The following is an 18,693-nucleotide window of genomic DNA, read 5'->3' as shown; positions in this document are numbered from 1 at the left end:
TTTCAAATGTGAAGTGACCTTGAGAGAAAGGTGTTCCAGAATTCTCATCTTTGCAGATAAGGAACATAAACAGAAAGGTTAAATTATTTGCCCAAGGGCTTCCCTGGTGGTGCAGTGGTTGAGAGTCCGCCTGCCGATGCAGGGGACACGGGTTCGTGCCCCGGTCCGGGAAGATCCCACATGCTACGGAGCGGCTGGGCCCGTGAGCCATGGCCGCTGAGCCTGCGCGTCTGGAGCCTGTGCTCCACAACGGGAGAGGCCACAAAAAAAAAAAAAAAAAAAAAAAAAAATTATTTGCCCAAGTTGGCCAACTAACAGGTGGCAGAGAAGGGTCTAAAACAAAAGAAAGTGAGCTTTCAGACACATAAGTGTAAGACAAAGTCAAGTGTGACTTCAAAACCCACGGTCATGGGACTTCCCTGGCATCGCAGTGGATAGGACTCCGCACTCTCAATGCAGGGGATCTGGGTTCCATCTCTGGTCAGGGAACTAGATCCCACATGCGTGCTGCAACTAAGAGTTCGCATGCTGCAACTAAGGAGCAGGTGAGGCGCAACTAAGGCGCCCTGAAGCCGCAACTAAGGAGCCCTGGAGCCGCAACTAAGGATCCCTAGAGCCACAACAAAGGAGCCCACCTGCTGCAACTAAGACTCGGTGCAACCAAATAAATAAATAAATATTTTTTAAAAAAAGGGGGCTTCCCTGGTGGCGCAGTGGTTCACAGTCCGCCTGCCGATGCAGGGGACATGGGTTCGTGTCCCAGTCCAGGAAGATCCCACATGCCGCGGAGGGGCTAGGCCCGTGAGCCACGGCCGTTGAGCCTATGCCTCTGGAGCCTGTGCTCCGCAACGGGAGAGGCCACAACAGTGAGAGGCCCACATACCACAAAAAAAAAAAACAAAAAAAAACCCACAGTCATTCCATGATACCTCACTGCTTTGGTGTACACAAGAGATAAACCAACCATTAAATATTACAAGGGTACCAAACAATGGTTTTTAGTAAAGAATGTGTCAGCAGTGAGACCGCATGAACTTATGCCAGTAACCTGCAAACAGTCCCTATGAAGTCAATTTTCAACCCTGGCTGCAGAGCTGCCTTGTACAGTTGTACATGCTGTGCACTGCACAACCATATTTGACAGACTTACCTGGCTGTTCATCAAATTCACCTGTGCAATCTTATAAACACACATTTCCCAGGCCCCACTCCTGGAGACTCTGGTTCAGCAGGTCTGAGTTGGTATCCCAGGAATGACTCCAAGGCTAAGCAAGGTTCAGAAGCACTGAAATTATCTCTTTCACATACCTGGGGGAGTCACCTGAATTTTCTGGTCATCCAGCTCCTCTTCCTGTGGCATCAAGGCCACAAAACAAGGGGGGACATTCTGGCGGGGTGTGTATCTGCACACTGCCATGACCTCCTTCTCCAGACACTTGGTGAGTAGAGCACTGAATAGGGTTGAGCTCCCTGGAAAACAAACATCCCAGGGATCTATATCCTAAAGATGTCTCCTCCTTTCTTAGCCCACGTTATAAACCTACAGTTTCTCTCACATTTTTTAAAAGCATTTATGATACTTTGATAGCTCAGGGGTGATGGACCCAGAGGTGAGGGTAAAGTGAGGGTAGCAGAGGCATAGAAAGGAAGAGAAAGGAAAGGGCACCTCAAATACTCCATTTAGGGGTGTGAATTATTACTGTCAGTTCACTTTTACTATCATTAGGCTAATGACATAAGCCCTAGTTGCTAATGAAAACCAGTCAGGTCAGATCCGGGAGGTTCATTAGCTATAGCACAGAGGAATATAGGTCTGGACAGCACAAATAAACCCAATGGCCAAGTTCATATCATCCTTAATCGCAACACTAGGGAAGAAGCCAGGTTTGTTTTTTAGTTTTTCCCGAACTCTTTTTATCTGATGCCTCAAAGAAAGAATTTCATAGCAACTAAGTTTTAAATATGCTAATTCCATATCCCCTCCTGGATATTCACAATGCTATCAGTATATTATAGTTCCTAAAGAAATCTCTTTAACTTTGTTTAGTCCCACGTTTCCAAAATTTATTTGAGCGTGAAACACTTTCAAAACACCCAGTAACACATCCTATATAGTTTCCAGGAGCAGCCATTTAGGAATGCTGCTCGGTAAATTGCCTTCTGCGTCGCTTATTCGTTTATCCTTGGTTTATGCCCCTTACCATTTATCAGGGACTCCTCGGGGTACACGAACAGGGAGGGCCTCAGGTAATGGTGCTTCTTCAGCATTATCAAGGGCTTGAAACCGATGAGAATCAAACCTGGTTCATCAAACCGTTTAAGCTCTTCTGTTTCCTCTTTCTCTAATACAATCTGACGACTCCCATAGGTCTATAAAGGGGAACAACGAGGGCCACATAGCGAGGATACACAGAGATGCGAAATGGTTGCCATATGACACTAGCAAGTTAAAATCAGCTTTCTTCTAAGGAGCAGGAAGAGGGCTCATCAGAGGCATCTTCCTCCTATCAACAGCAATTGACATGTATTGAGTGCCAGCCAGGCACTTTACTTTTGCCGCCCAGTTTATCATCTGTAACAATCCTAGGCAGTAAATGTTAAAAACTCTGTTTTACAGATGAGTGAACTGAGGCTCTATAGTTAGTAACTTGCTCCAGAGTATACAACCGAATTGGGCTTTGAACTGTACCACATCTGTCTGGTGCTAAAAGCCATGCTCTTCAGGCATTTGTTCCTTCCCTCATTTAATGTGTACTAAACCCTCAGCATCATCCCTGACACACAAAGGATGCTCAAACCTTACTTACTTATTGAGAGGACCTACGTCAGGTATTGTGCTAGGTCTCAGTGTAGGAGGCTCACACACACACACACACACATACACACAGACTGCTTCCAAACTTTTAACATTTGCATTTTGATCCTAAATATGCGATTAGTAACAGAACTTAGTAAAGGTCAAATTTGGGTTTTATAAACAAAGACAGAGCCCTTAAGGCTTTTCGTAGGCACAGTTAATCAAGAAAGAAACTTAGTAACCGGAAGAGCTACTGCCTATGAATAAACCAACATGGAAAACTAGCTACTTCCAAAATGGAAGGAGAAATTTCTTGTCGTCTTCTCCTCCTGAAAAGTAGGGCAAGACACTCTGGCCTGAAATTTGTGCTCCAAAAGACATCTCGAGGGTTGAATCAAAATAATATTTAATTTTAGTCACTTAGTTGATCCTTCTAGGTCCTGAACTTAGGCAAAATCGCTCTCCCACGTTTTGCGTAACTAAAAAGGAAGGATGACTCACTTGATTTTAATTTCAGATATCAAATCCTTCTATAGGGAACTACATTCAATATCCTGAGATAAACCATATGGAAAAGAATATTTTAAAATGTATATATATATATATATATATGTATAACAGAATCACTTTGTTGTACAGCAGAAGTTAACAGAACTTTGTAAATCAACTGTACTTCAATTAAAAAAATCCTTCTATAGATTGAACAAAGGTGAGAGGATGAGGAGAGATAATGTTCTGCATCCTTAGTCTGTCTTTCAGATTAAGAAAGGCATGAGGGGGGCTTCCCTGGTGGTGCAGTGGTTGAGAGTCCGCCTGCCAATGCAGGGGATACGAGTTCGTGCCCGGGTCCAGGAGGATCCCACATGCCGCGGGACCCATAAGCCATGGCCGCTGAGCCTGCGCGTCCGGAGCCTGTGCTCCGCAGTGGGAGAGGCCACAATGGTGAGAGGCCCACGTACCGCAAAAAAAAAAAAAAAAGGCATGAGGGTACCATTTCAAGGCACAGGAAAAACTGGTTAGTTTGGCAAAAAAAAAAAAATCTCTCCCTAAAACGAGGGCACTTCACACCTAACACACTTTCTTTCCCTAGCTCATCTCCCTAGTTAACTATAAAACAATTTCTGCCACTGTACTGGAATTAGACTGTTAAGACTCAGAGTAGCATGTGCTGGCTGATCACGGGCTGAAGTTTTCACTGACACCTCTTCCAAATACTGGCTCTAACTTTCTAGCTCCCAAGGTATTACTGATCTAGATGCCATATTCCAAAGGGTAATGACAACAACTTTCTAGCTTGGCTAGAAAGATGCGCACATGAAAGTTATTTAACTAGTTAGGCTGATCATGTCTCCCCCTCCCTGTTAACTCTTCAACAGGACAAAATTCAGTAAGAAGGCAGAGACCTACCTGGGACCTCTTGGTGTCGCTAGGCAAAAGCAAACTGCCTGTATTTACATTAAATGTCCGGGTCTTGGTTTTCACTGGTTCATTTGTTTCCCGATAAAGCCTCACTGGAGAAGGTTTGAGAGCCTTCTGGACCATATTATAAATGCCAACAGTGAGCGCTACATCTTTGTTGAGCTTAAGCTTCAACCTGAAGGAGAGAAAAATTTTTTAATTTGGACAGAAAGAGTATATTTTCCTATCTAAAATTCATTCATGGCACCCAAGCCCTGATTTGTTTTATTCTCTCCAATAACCTAAGCTTTTCGAATACAAATATAAAGCTTTTTAATAATACAATGGAGTTTGCTGTAATACATCTCAGCGTCTATATTGCACAATATTCGTCTCAGAATGTACTGTTAACTCCTTAAAATAATGATAAAGAATGTACCGTAATAAAAATGATTTTTAAAATAAAGCCTAGCAATTTATTAAATCACTTTACAGTTATTCTCTCATTTAATCATCATAATAATCCTATAAGTACTATATTATCTGCTGCTTCTGCTTGTCTACTATACCTTCCCTCTTATTTTAACAATGAAACCCCAATTTTTCTTAGGGAACCACCCTTGCCCCACTGCAGTTTTAGGAAAATGTTCATCCAGGTGCTATGCTTTACCCTGACCAAGAGATAGGCACATCTGGCCCAGGCTCAAGCCATCAGACTTATGCTCCTGAGAATCTGGGTCTTAAACAGTGACCAAGAAAGGACACGGTTGGAGGGGATGCTTGCTGACAGTGGTACCCCAAAGACACTGTCAATAATTCTTATTTTCTAGATTCCTGGTGCCACCCTGGTTCCTATACTACCCAGTTTTAATATGCTGAAATTAGTCAAGAGTCAGTTTCTGTTACTTGCTACCCAATAACCTTATTGTTGTCATTTTTACAGATGAAAACACTGAGGCTCAGGAATGTTATCTAACTTGCCCAAAGACATACAACTAACGAAAACTGGTATTCAAATTCACGTATGTCTGATTCAAAGCTCAGGTACTTTTCCTTTATAACATTTTGCTCCAGAGTATTTATATCAACATCTTAAGCACAAATAGGACCTCTTGAAAATATGTTCTATAATAAAGACAACATGCAAAAATATTTACAATACAATACTGTGGGGAAAAAAGGGAGAACAGAAAACTAACCTGTGCTACACATTCTCTTCAAGCACACACGGAACATTCTCTAGGATAGACCATATACTGAGACACAAGACAAGTCTAAATGCATCTAAAAAAATTGAAATTGGAAATTCCCTGGTGGTCCAGTGGTTAGGACTCTGCGCTTCCACTGCAGGGGACACAGGTCAATCCCTGGTCGGGGAACTAAGATCTCACATGCTGTGCAGCACAGCCAAAAAGAAAAAAATAAAAAGGATTGCTATCATACAAAATGTGTTTTTTACCCAAAATGGAACTCAGTTAGAGATCCACAACAGAGAGAAATCTGGGAAAACCTCAAATATTTGGAAAGTAAACAATACAATTCTAAATAACCCAGGAGGTCAAAGGAGAAATCACAAGGGAAATTTAAAATGATTTTGAACTGAATGAAAGTGAAAATACAACATATCAAAAGGTATAGGATGCAGCTAAATCAGTGCTCAGAGGGAAATTTATAGCTTTAAAACCTTTATCCCAAAAGAAGAAAAGTCTTAAATTAATAACCCAATCTTCACTGTTGTAGAATGTTTAGCAGTATTTACTTTAAAGAAGAGAACATGTTTAAACAAGTTATAGCTAGTTCAAAGGTATATTGGTTCACACAGTAGAAAGAACATTGGTTTGGGACAGAGCCCTGACTAGAAATTTTAGGTTCCTGGAGCAAGCACCTGGTAGGTATGGTACAATTTGGTAATGTATGATGTGCCCCAGAGATGAGTGTTAGTAACAGATGGGCATTAGTAATAACACCACCCATTTGATGGCTTCCTACTTTAAATCATTCCGGCTTACTAGGTGTTAAACACAGTTGTTTAAAGGCTGCTGAAGGAGAGCTGACAATAAATGTAACCAATTTAAAAACTGCACAATCTGCAAAAGTAATTTTTTAAAATTGTTGTGCCCTCTAAATCTTAGTATCCTGGGAAAAAGCACTGGTCAATGCGGTCTACTCTGGCCTCAGGCTTCAAGTGACCTTGGTTCTATTTCTGAACCAAAAGAGCCAATCAGTTAGTCCCCCCACCCCATATTAAATGTTCACATCTATAAACTAAGGTACCTTTCGACCTTGAAAATGTCATAACTCTAAGTTAAGACAGAATTATAGTATAACATCATGTGGTTTATGTCATACCAAGGAAAGGAAAATGTGAAAGCCCACAGCACAAAACAAGCTGCTTATGTTAAACTTCATCTGAAATGATTTAAGGTTAATAAATGTTACTAATGGGTAGGTTTCAACCCAACTCAAAGCACTGTTTTTATAGATTAAATGAGGTAATTATGTTAACAAAGAACTTAGGACATACGGATGAACCAGTTTGCAGGGCAGAAATAGAGACACAGGGCTTCACTGGTGGCACAGTGGTTAAGAATCTGCCTGCCGGTGCAGGGGACACGGATTCGAGCCCTGGTCCGGGAAGATCCCACATGCCGTGGAACAACTAAGCCCGTGTGCCACAGCTACTGGGCCTGCGCTCTAGAGCCCACGAGCCACAACTACTGGGCCCACGTGCTGCAACTACTGAAGCCTGCCCACCCTAGAGCCCGTGCTCCGCAACAAGAGAAGCCACCTCAATGAGAAGCCCGCGCACCGCAATGCCCTGCACGCAGCAAGAAAGACCCAACGCAGCCAAAAATAAATAAATAAATTTATTAAGAAAGAGAAAGAAAGAAAGAAAGAAAGAGAGACACAGATGTAGAGAACAAATGTATGGACACCAAGGGGGGTAAAGTGGCAGGGGTGGGAGTGGTGGTGTGATGAATCGGGAGATTGGGATTGACATATATACACTAATATGTATAAAATGGATAACTAATAAGAACCTGCAGTATAAAAAATAAATAAAATTCTAAAATTCACAAAAAAAAAGAAAAAAAGAACTTAGGACAGTGCCTGGCACATAATAATTATGCAATAAAATAATTCTATTATTTTATTATAGCAAGAATAAGTGTAATAATTTTCTAAGCCTTAGGCAATTAATTCTCAAACAGCTCCAATTTATTATTATTACTACCAAGTATCCTATAATGACTCTTTCACAAAACAGTAAGAATAGCTAACGTTTATAGCTAATAGTAAGAATAGCTAACATAATTACTATGTTATTCCATTTAATCATCACAGCAGCCCTATAAAGAGGGACCATTTTTGCTCCCATTTTACTGAGGCTCAGAGAAGTTACATGATTTACCCCAGGTCACACAGCAGAGGGCTAGAATCTGAGCCAATCTGACTCTAGAACCTACTTTTAACCACCATTTGATCCCCCCTGCCACTCCCACCAATATGTGTAGATTTCCAAATTGTAGTAGTAACAATATTCCACCATTTCAGGAAGGAGAAAAGGTGACAGGGTAATTGTTTGAGGAAAGAGAAATAGTTCCTGGGAGGAAAAGGAGAACAATGACAAAACTATAACTGTAGCAATGAGCTGCATCATGGTTTCCTTAAAATATTTAATTTCATGGGTTTTCTAGTAGAATTGTCAGTAATCTCTTGAAAACAGCTCAAAAACTACCAAGGGTCTTATTCCTCTATACTGAGGAAACTAGTCTAAAATGGAAGTCTGATGCTTTTTAGGAAGAAACACTGAGGCGGCCTTAGGATTCTAATGTCAAAGGTCTCTAAAGGAAGATAATCCAACCACCTGGTTCTTATTGGTCTCAAGTTTATAAGAAATTAGAATAACACAATTTTAACAACAATGATAATAACTAAAATTTATTGAGTTTTTGCTCTATACCAGGTACTGTCGTTATCCCCAATTTACAGAGGAGAAGAAAACAGACAATGTCCTAGTGAGTGCAACTGAGAATACCGTTAGCCACAACTGTTTACCCCAAAGGAGTGGAGAGCTGTTTTATTTTGGAGAAACAGCATACCAGCTTTCTAGAGAAAGAGAAGCAAATAGCTTGTGCTATCCTGAAATAAAGCAAGTTTTTTTTTAGAGGAACAGTGAGGCAGTGGTCCAGCCCAGAGTTAAGGAGCCAGGGAGGTCAAAGCCATGCACTGCTTATGATCAGTTAGGGGCCTTGTGGGCAGCTGACCCAGGCTTAGTGCCTACCTGTAGAGCACGCGCTTCCTGGTCTCCTTGGCGCGAACCTTCCACAACAGGTCTTTAAGCTTGCTCGACTCCTCAAAGTGAACCCCTATGTCCTCATCCTCTGCTATGCTGATAATATCTCTGTAGAACAAGGATATGTCAAAGCCCCCACGTTTCCTTAGGTGCAACAAGTCAAGGAAGATACCTGGAGCGAGGATAGACAAAAGTGAGGGGAAACAATTTCCAGCAAGGGAGAATTTTTTTCAGTTAAGTTTAAATATGCTGTCAAAAGCTCCCAAAGAACTAGATTGATTATAAACATTTTCAGGACTTAGAGAAAGTGGTTAAGGGGATCAGCTGCTCTAATGACTTCAGACAACTTGTTCAAATAACCACCATTTGTGGTGGCATTAAAGTCAAGAAAAGCTCCCTCTGGTAGAGCCCTTCAGACAACTAATGGCCTGGTCATTTTCACTGGGAATATTACATTGGGGTCTCCCCCAGCTTCACTATACTGCTTCATTTTACTCTGAAGGGTGAAAAGCAACTATTTGACATCAGCTATAAAAAAGCAAAAAAAATTAAGTGCCAAGTTAAAAGAACAGGGGGCGACTTCCCTGGAGGTCCAGTGGTTAAGACTCCTCGATTCCATTGCAGGCAGCACGGGTCTGATCCCTGGTCGGGGAACTAAGATCCCACAAGCCGCACAATGCGGCCAAAGAAATAAAATAAAAGAACAGGGGAATGACGACCTGTGTCACGGAGATCCCCAGCTTTGGTCCTGGCCCTGCTGGCTTTGGCACTGTCATCGCCGTGGGGGTCATCTTCATTGGTGAAAAGCATGATCCTCTTATGGCTCATCTTGAACTGGACATCGCTAAAGAGGTTGGCACAGACCCACAGTACTTCACTCAGGGAGTAGTCAGATCCATGGCCAATTAGGTCTTGGAAACGTTTCTTCCCCTCCTGCCCCTTAAAGTGGTCAAGCTCTAGCACTCGTTTAGCACCTGATCAGAGACAGGGAGTCAAATGGGCAGAAAAGTCGGAACAGCGTCAGTGTTTTACAAGACTAACAGAAGCTCTTTCTCACCCAGAGCTGTTTAACCCACATAACAAAAGTCTACATCCCAGTAAGAACCCCCTTGTGCAGGAAAGCATACTCCCAGTCAAGATGTTATCTGCTTCCTTCTCCACATCCCCCTTTGTGCATGTTAGTGACCTTCTCATGTAAGGGAAAAGCTGATCTTAGAATACTACTGACCTGGATTATCCAATTCCTGCAAGACGTAAATATTTTTGAAATTCACTGAATTTTTGTCCTTCTTCGTACCATAGAACACCACTGCCAAGAGATCTCGATCACTGCTTATGATCTTACTGGTGTATACACTCCGGATACACTGAAAAAACAAACATAAAATTTCAATTAATATTTAACTACGTACCACTAAACTTAAGCTCCACAGGTGCCTGACACATAGTAGGGCACTCAATATATATTTGCTGAATTTGTACATGGCATTAGAGTAAGGCGTGACCCCTACCTTCAGGAAACTCATAATCCAGTGAGGGTGATGGTCATTTATATTATGTATAACACAAAGCAAAGTGTGGTTAAGTACACAACAGACATATAAGCAGTCCCTACAATAAGAAATCAGAGAATTCAAAACATGTAGGGCTTCCCTGGTGGCGCAGTGGTTGAGAGTCCGCCTGCCGATGCAGGGGACGCGGGTTCATGCCCCGGTCCGGGAAGATCCCACATGCCGCGGAGCGGCTGGGCCCGTGAGCCATTGCCGCTGAGCCTGCGCGTCCTCAGCCTGTGCTCTGCAATGGGAGAGGCCGCAACAGTGGGAGGCCCATGTACCGAAAAAAAAAAAAAAACATGTATATACTCCGGAAGGAAACTCTGCTATAGGGAAATAAAAATCAATAAAAGCCCAGCACTAGAATCGGAAAACGTGGATTTGAGTCCCAATGATGTCACTTACTTAACTGGCTGAGTTTGAACAGGCCATTTGATCATTCCTTAAGTAGCTTTTTTTTTTTTAATGTGGACCATTTTTAAAGTCTTTATTGAATTTTTTACAATATTACTTCTGTTTATGTTTTGGTTTTTTGGTCCCGAAGCATGTGAGATCTTAGCTCTCTGACCAGGGATCAAACCCACACCCCCTGCATTGGAAGGCAAAGTCTTAACCACTGGACCACCAGGGAAGTCTCTTTTCCTCAAGTAGCTTGATACCAAGAAACAAAATTTACATATATAAAATAATTACATATATAAAAGGTTTAAGTGAATGTTAGTATATGTGACATTAATAAATAATGGAAAATAAATCTATGCCTACTAAAAGCAACTTTTGAAATAAAATTTGCCTAATTACACAATTAAACACATCAGTATTCCAGGAAATATAAACTAAAGCCATATCTAGTAAATCAGTGTCTCATAAGTGGTCAGTCCTGGTGGCCTATAATTCTGGGGGTACTGACAAAATTAAGTTTCTGATTCTGCAAAGCTGAGGAATAAACCAATAATGGTGACCCCCCTCCATATCCTGCTTGAGACTCTACCTGGCCTTCCTCCATAGCAATTCTCTCCTTAAATGCAGAACTTATGGTATGTCTAGTCATTGACAGTTATCTTCATGGCAAGCAATCATTTCTTTTTATTTGTTTATATATTTATTTTTCATATTTATTTATTTATTTGGCTATGCCGGGCAGGATCTTTAGTTGCAGCATGCGAGGTCTTAGTTGTAGCATGCAGGATCTAGTTCCCTGACCAGGGATCAAACCTGTGCCCCCTGCAGTGGAAGTCTTAACCGCTGGACTGCCAGGGAAGTCCCAGTGAGGGCTTCTTTAGGTTCTACTATTAACCACCCCTTCCCACCCACACACACACACACAAACTAAAATAGAATTTTAGAAAATGTTTCTTCATTGCTCCTTATCAAATACATTACGTTCATCAGTGAATGTTTCACTTATTCACTACATAATACTACAGTTGCTTCTGGGTTCTCTAGGTGTTAGCATTTCATGAACCCTTTCAAATTACATGTAGAACTGTATCTTTTTGGGGAGAGGGTACGTAGCCTTCATCACATCTTCAAAGAGGTCCATGGTCCAAAAAAGGTTAAAGCAGTGCTCCTCAAAGAGTGATCTCCAAACAACATCAGCATCACCTGGGAGCTCTGTTGGAAATGCAAATTCTTGGTCCCTCCTCTAGACCTATAGAATCAGAAATTCTGATTGCAGGGTAAGGCCCTGCAATCTGTGTCAACAGCCCTGCAGGTGATTCTGATGTAGGTTAAAGTTTGCAAACCACTGCTTTAAAGTTAAGAATTGTTTTTATTAATTCTTTTTTTAGATGCAAGATATTCTGACTTGTCAATTGCAAGAACTGTTTGTGTACAAATTAGGACATGAGAAGCTTCTGTTTGGTTCCAAACTCCAGAAATATGAGAAATGAGATGTACAATAAATCCTTAAAAATTCTTCTCTATGAAGAAATACCAAACTTTTTAACTGAGGTGAAATTCACATAACAAAATTAATCTTTTTTTTTTTTTTTTTTGGTGGTACGCGGGTCTCTCACTGTTGTGGCCTCTCCCGTTGCGGAGCACAGGCTCCGGACGCGCAGGCTCAGCGGCCATGGCTCACGGGCCCAGCCGCTCCGCAGCATGTGGGATATTCCCAGACCGGGGCACGAACCCGTGTCCCTTGCATCGTCAGGCGGACTCTCAACCACTACACCACCAGAGAAGCCCCAAAATTAATCATTTAAAGTGAACAATTCAGTGTTCAATTTAGTACATTCACAATGTTGTGCAACCACCACTTCTATCTAGTTCCCAAACATTTTTATCATCCTAAAAGCAAACCCCATACCAATTAAGCAGTTGCTCCCTCCCCTGCAGCACCTGTAACCACCAACCTGCATTCTCTATGGATTATCTATTCTATACTTCATATAAATGTAATCATACAGCATGTGACCTTTTGCCTGGCTTCTTTCACTGTAATGTTTTCAAGGTTCATGCACCTTGTAGCATGTATCACTACTTCATTCCTTTTTATGACTAATATTCTACTGTATATATAAACATTTTGTATATCCACTCAAAAAGTTTTAGAATGAGATAGGGGTGGTGATTATTGCATGACGTGAATGACTAAATACCTTAAAACTGTATACTTTAAAATAGTTAATTTTGTTATGTGAATTATACCTCAATTTAAAAAATAAAAATATTTAATCCTCATAACAATTTGACAAAGTAGGTACTATTATTTTATTTTTAATAAATTTATTCATTCATTTATTTATTTTTGGCTGCACTGGGTCTTCGTTGCTGCGCACGGGCTTTCTCTAGTTGCAGCAAGCCAGGGCTACTCTTTGTTGCGGTGCACAGGCTTCTCACTGCGGTGGCTTCTCTTGTTGCGCAGCACAAGCTCTAGGTGCGCGGGCGTCAGCAGTTGTGGCATGCGGGCTTCAGTAGTTGTGGCTCGCGGGCTCTAGAGTGCAGGCTCAGTAGTTGTGGCGCACGGGCTTAGTTGCTCCACGGCATGTGGCATCTTCCCAGACCAGGGCTCGAACCTGTGTCCCCTGCATTGGCAGGCGGATTCTTAACCACTGTGCCACAAGGGAAGCCCAAAGTAGGTACTATTATTATCTCCATTTTACAGATGAGAAAACATATCAAGAGCTTCAGCAACTCTTCCAATATCATACAGTTTGTAAGTGGCAGAATCAAGATCTGAGTAGCTGTTATTTATTTAATTGGGTAAACACCTAGGAGGGGAACTGCTGGCTCATATAAGTCTACGTTTAACTCTTTGAGGAACTGCCAAACTGTTTTCCACAGCAGCTGATCCATTTCACATTCCCACCGACAATGTATGAGAGTTCCAATTTCTACATCCTTGCCAACACTTCTTATTGTCCCTTTTTCTTTTTTTTTTTAATTACAGCAGTCCTAGTGGGTGGGTATGATACCTCATTGTGGTTTTGATTTGTATTTCTCTAATACCTAAAAATATTGAGCATCTTTTCATGTGCTTTTGGCCATTTGTACATCTTTAGAGAAATGTATATTCAAGTTTTGTGCCCATTTTTAAATTGGGTTGTTTGTCTTTTTGGTGTAATAATCTTTTTCAACCACAGGTAATACTCAACTACAAAAGGACTCATCTCCACACCATAATAGCTGGAACTTCTTTCCTTCCTTTACACTGACATCTCTATAGAAAGAGGAGCCCACTTCTGCTACCAGGGCTAACACAGAAGGTGGAAGCAATGGAGTCCCAGGGTCGGAAGTTCAAACCCAAAATAAATTGGGCCTGTTCTCCAACACTGCTACTCTTTTTTTTTTTTTTAAAGTTTATTTATTTATTTATTTCTGGCTGCATTGGGTCTTTGTTGCTGCGTGTGAGCTTTCTCTAATTGCGGCAAGCGGGAGCTACTCTTTTTTTTGTTTAAAGGAATTTTGCCTTATTTATTTATTTATTTACTTATTTATGGCTGTGTTGGCTCTTCATTTCTGTGCGAGGGCTTTCTCTAGTTGCAGCAAGTGGGGGCCGCTCCTCATCGCGGTGCGCAGGCCTCTCACTATTGCGGCCTCTCTTGTTGCGGAGCACAGGCTCCAGACGTGCCGGCTCAGTAACTGTGGCTCACGGGGCCTGTTGCTCCACGGCATGTGGGATCCTCCCAGACCAGGGCTCGAACCCGTGTCCCCTGCATTGGCAGGCAGATTCTCAACCACTGCGCCACCAGGGAAGCCCCGGGGCTACTCTTCGTTGCGGAGCGTGGGCTTCTCATTGCGGTAGCTTCTCTTTTTGCAGAGCACAGGCTCTAGGTACACGGGCTTCAGTAGTTGTGGCACGTGGGCTCTAAAGCACAGGCTCAGTAGCTGTGGCACATGGGCCTAGTTGCCCCGTGGCACATGGGATCTTCCTGGACCAGGGATTGAACCCATGTCTCCTGCATTGGCAGGCGGATTCTTAACCACTGTGCCACCAGGGAAGTCTTCATATTTTTTAAAGTGGTGTTGATACTTTTTGTTGTTTGCTTAATTAAATGAAAGGTAGTCTTACCTGGATGCTCAAGTCAAAAGGAGTCAACTCATCTTCATCCTGAGTTTCAAACATGGCCTCAGAAGCATCAATCAAAAAAATCAAACTATCTCTTCCTGAATATTTATAATCTCCTATGGGGAAAAAAATAGAAGGAAATGTTTGCCCTTGTTTTATATTTATCATGTTTATTATTCATATAAAACAAACAGAGGGACTTCCCTGGTGGTGCAGTGGTTAAGACTCGCACTCCCAATGCAGGGGGCTAGGGTTTGACCACTGGTCAGGGAACTAGATCTCACATGCATGCCGCAATCAAGAGTTCACATGCCACAACTAAGGAGCTGCTGAACTGCAACTAAGGAGTCTGCCTGCCGGGGCTTCCCCACTGGCACAGTGGTTGAGAGTCCGCCTGCCAATGCAGGGGACACGGGTTCGTGCCCGGGTCCGGGAAGATCCCACATGCCGCGGAGCGACTGGGCCCGTGAGCCATGGCCGCTGAGTCTGCGTGTCCGGAGCCTGTGCTCCGCAATGGGAGAGGCCACAACGGTGAGAGGCCCACGTACCGGAAAAAAAAAAAAAAAAAAAAGGAGTCTGCCTGCCGCAACTAAGACCCGGGACAACCAAATTAATTAATTAATTAATTAAATCATCCGTCATAAGCATGTCAAAAAAAAAAACCCAAAACTTCTAAGAAATAGAATTAAAATAAAATAAAACAAATAAAGTAAAATAAAACAAATAGAGAAAAGCCCATTAAGCAAAATTATAATCTGAGGAATTCCCTAAGGTGAACACCCTTAGGGAATTTCTTGGTGGGCCAGTGGTTAGGACTCCGCGTTTTCACTGCTAAGGGCGCGGGTTCGATTGCTGGTCAGGGAACTAAGATCCCGCAAGCCACAAGCTGCGCAATGCAGTCAAAAAAACAAGAAAAAAAGTGAACACCCTTAAAACCACCATGCACATCAGGCAATTGAATCTTGCCAGTCACCCCAGAAGCCCTCACCAGGTCGCCTCCCAATTTTAACACCCACCTTCCTCCCAAGAGTAATCACCATCCTGACTTTTGGTAATCACTTCATTTTTTTCTTTATAATCATCCAAGCCAACATTCCTAAACACTGGTTTTGACTTTAAAAAAAAAAGTTTTTAAAGCCTCTTATAATCTGTAGATACCCCCTCTGTCTTTTGTCTCATAATTTATTTGCTGAAAAACCTGGATATTATGTCATATAGTTTTCCACCTTCTGGATTTTGCTGACTGCATTCTTTTGGTGTAGCTTAACATAGCCCTCTGTCTTTTCTACTAAGGACCTAGAGAGGCTTCATTGGATTTGGGTTTTGGTTTTTTTTTTCTGGCATGATTACATTATAGGTGATGTTGAGTTTTTCATAAAATGGCATATAATGTCTGGTTGTCTCCCTTTTTGACGATGCTGCTTCCTAATGCAGTAAATTTAATTACCCATCTTTTCTGAAGCAATACAGCAATACGTGTCAAGAGCCTTAAACAAAAATTCTACCTTGAGCCAGTGAATTCTACTTCTTAGGAATCTATCTTAAGAAAATAAAATATGGAAAAACCCTATGCAAAAATTTCCACAATGCTGTTTATTAAAGAAACTGAAAACTAAAATGTCCAACAAAAGGTAGAATAAACAAATTATAGCCATATTTAAAATGATTTATAGAGGCTATATTTGCAGTTACATGGAAAGATATATCTATAATACAGTAAGAAAAAAAGGCAGAACACAAAAGTATGTATATGTTTAAAATTCTTTTTGAAGAAGATGTAAATTTTGAAAATGTAAATTAAAATGGAAAAAATATATGCACTATGATTACAACCATATAAAAAATCAGATACAAAAACAAACTATATATAGTTACAAAATATAAAGAAAGATATATGAAGGAAATATGCAAAATGCCAAAATGCTAGTAGTGGTTGTGTTAGGGTGGTAGATTACATAGATTACTGAATTCTGTTTTATTTTTTATATAAATAAAAATATTTTTTATAAAAAAATAAATAAATAATATATTTTTCCTACTTTTAAAAAATAAAAATACTTTGAAAATTTCTACCCAGGACTTAAATTAACCAGTATGTAGAGAACAGGCACCCCTTATTTCTCTTCCTTTGTCCTATGTGTTACTGTGCTGTCTGAACATATACTCCCAAACCTGCAGGCTAGGTGAGGGAATGACTCTTGTAACTGTGTTGCTAATGTATACTCTTTGGTTGCTGCAGTTATTGAAGGGTGAAAGCATTTTTACACTGAGGTCCAAGAATGAGGAAAACTACTTTCCTGGGTGAGGAAGGGTCTTACCTGAGCCACCTAAGGTGACACAGCATACCAATGTTCAGGGTCATTTATTGGAGATCAATCTACCAGTGTCCAGCAAAAGTTTAAGGCTAGGAATGTTCCATAAACTAGAGTAGGACCTGAATAAAAGAGCCTAGGGTAGCTCTGCAAAGTTCAAAGGGAGAAAAGTATTGGAGATTCTCTGGGGAGAGAAGCATGGACCACAAGACAGCAAAGATCACCCAGCAGAGACAGGTAGGGAAAGTCTTTCTTGCACACACACAAGGGTACATGTTAATGAAAGTCACTTACCACCTTCTTCAAGGCCCTCCTCTTGATCTTCTTCTTCCTCATCACCCTGATTTTTGTAATAAGACTCCCACCCTGACATGTTGGTTACTGCTCACAAGATGAAAGAAAGTGGAGATCAGTAACAACCAAATTTAAACCTAAAAGTTATCGACCCCTAGGCTTCTTTGAGTTCTGTCCTAAAAGCTGCATGTTACTCCTGAGGAACGTGGATGCTGGATCCTGCTGCCTGGAGAGCTTGGTAATTGAGATGCAAGGTAAAAGGGCATGGGGATCATTCCTGAAATAGCCTCACCTTAGCTATCCCTTAAGGACAATTCAGGGCCGGTGGCCCGTAATGACCTCTCTGACGGGTGTGCTGGGGCAGCCTGACCTGGATGTCCAGTCCCACCTCCAGCATCATCTGGCATATGAAAATTTATTACTATCGTGCTTTCATCATCAAAACTTATGATCTTGGTCCTTCCTTCTTGCCTTTGTATAAGGCCAAAAGAGTGACACTGGCTACTCTGACAACCTTAAAGCAGACTCCAGGAATGTCACCAACAGCATGACCTTTGCGACCAAATCCAGAAACCAGAACTTCATCATTTTCCTCAATAAAATTCAAACAACCATCATTGGGTACAAAGGGTGTGATTTTTTTTGCCATTCTTGATTAGCTGAACCCTGACACACTTCCTGATGGCAGAATTTGGCTGTTTGGCCCCTACTTTTTCAAGCACAATTCCCTTGGCACGAGAATCACCTCCAAAAGGGTTAGCCTTCAGGGCTGTACCCAAATGGTCTTTTTTGTACTGTTTATCATGCCACTCCTGATCTCGTCGGCGGCTACGGAGCTTCCTGGCAGTACGAAGACCGCGACACTTGCCCATCCTGCCTGCGCCACGGGCCTGAGCGAAAGAGCTCCGGCATCATCTGGATTTGAGAGATTCCCGGTCCAGTGTACTGCGTCCTTTAGCAGACCCACTTGTCCTCATCCCGCCCCCAAATCTCCCCCAACTCCTCAGCCAGCTATGCCCAGTGGGGTCTCAAACGCAGGCGGGCCTCCAAGGCCGGGTGCGCCTCCCCTCGGAGGAAGGAACAGGAATCAGAGGCCGTCTCCACCCCTCGGGTCCGCACACTTCTGTTTGACGCTGCCCCACGATGAGGCTACGGGGACGCGCAAGGCTGAGTGGGCAAAGCAAAATGAAGCCAGCCCTGGCAGAGAGCAACAAACACAAAACTCAGCCCCATTCCTACCTACCTTGAGCGTAATGAAGAGATCAATTTGGGCAGAAGGCGGGGCGCCGCACACGCGCAGGCTCCTGTTCCCGCTCCCAATCAACGCCCCTTACGTCATCACGCATAGCGCGCACCTTTCGCGTCCAGGTGACACGCCCACTCTCGCAGGCGCTTTCCACACCCGTACCGAACAAACACCACCCCGTCCGCGAAGCCCCGCCCCCTGGGAAAACCCGCCCCTCGCCGCCCATCAGGACGGTACGCACATGCGCGAGAATGCGTCCCCGCCCGCGTCCCCGCCCCCGCTC

At 42.4% G+C, this 18,693-nt stretch overlaps 1 protein-coding gene and 1 pseudogene across 2 annotated transcripts in view; both read right to left on the bottom strand.

The window, feature by feature from the left end:
* The window catches only part of XRCC6 (X-ray repair cross complementing 6), a 29,583-nt gene extending 11,108 nt beyond the window's left edge, over nt 1-18,475 (bottom strand). The window contains exons 1-9 of one of the 2 annotated variants that reach the window (XM_022596831.3): nt 18,408-18,475; nt 17,165-17,251; nt 14,562-14,674; nt 9,721-9,859; nt 9,212-9,466; nt 8,481-8,664; nt 4,205-4,391; nt 2,202-2,370; nt 1,309-1,470 (exon numbers count right to left, since the gene is read on the bottom strand). In XM_022596831.3, coding sequence (XP_022452539.2) covers nt 1,309-1,470; nt 2,202-2,370; nt 4,205-4,391; nt 8,481-8,664; nt 9,212-9,466; nt 9,721-9,859; nt 14,562-14,674; nt 17,165-17,243 — 1,288 coding nt within the window. In that variant the 5' untranslated portion in view covers nt 17,244-17,251; nt 18,408-18,475. The remainder of the gene's footprint in view (nt 1-1,308; nt 1,471-2,201; nt 2,371-4,204; nt 4,392-8,480; nt 8,665-9,211; nt 9,467-9,720; nt 9,860-14,561; nt 14,675-17,164; nt 17,252-18,407) is intronic. The other variant, XM_089921377.1, reaches the window with a different exon arrangement.
* LOC111186332 (small ribosomal subunit protein uS12 pseudogene) lies at nt 17,609-18,401 on the bottom strand (annotated as a pseudogene).
* Nucleotides 18,476-18,693: the final 218 nt, after the last annotated feature.

This window comes from Delphinapterus leucas, chromosome 11 (assembly GCF_059928025.1).
Source record: "Delphinapterus leucas isolate spDelLeu-1000000601 "Yukka" chromosome 11, BTC_Dleu_Yukka2, whole genome shotgun sequence".
In the NCBI taxonomy this organism is placed as follows: domain Eukaryota; kingdom Metazoa; phylum Chordata; class Mammalia; order Artiodactyla; family Monodontidae; genus Delphinapterus; species Delphinapterus leucas.
This window is presented reverse-complemented; position numbering and strand designations above follow the sequence as displayed.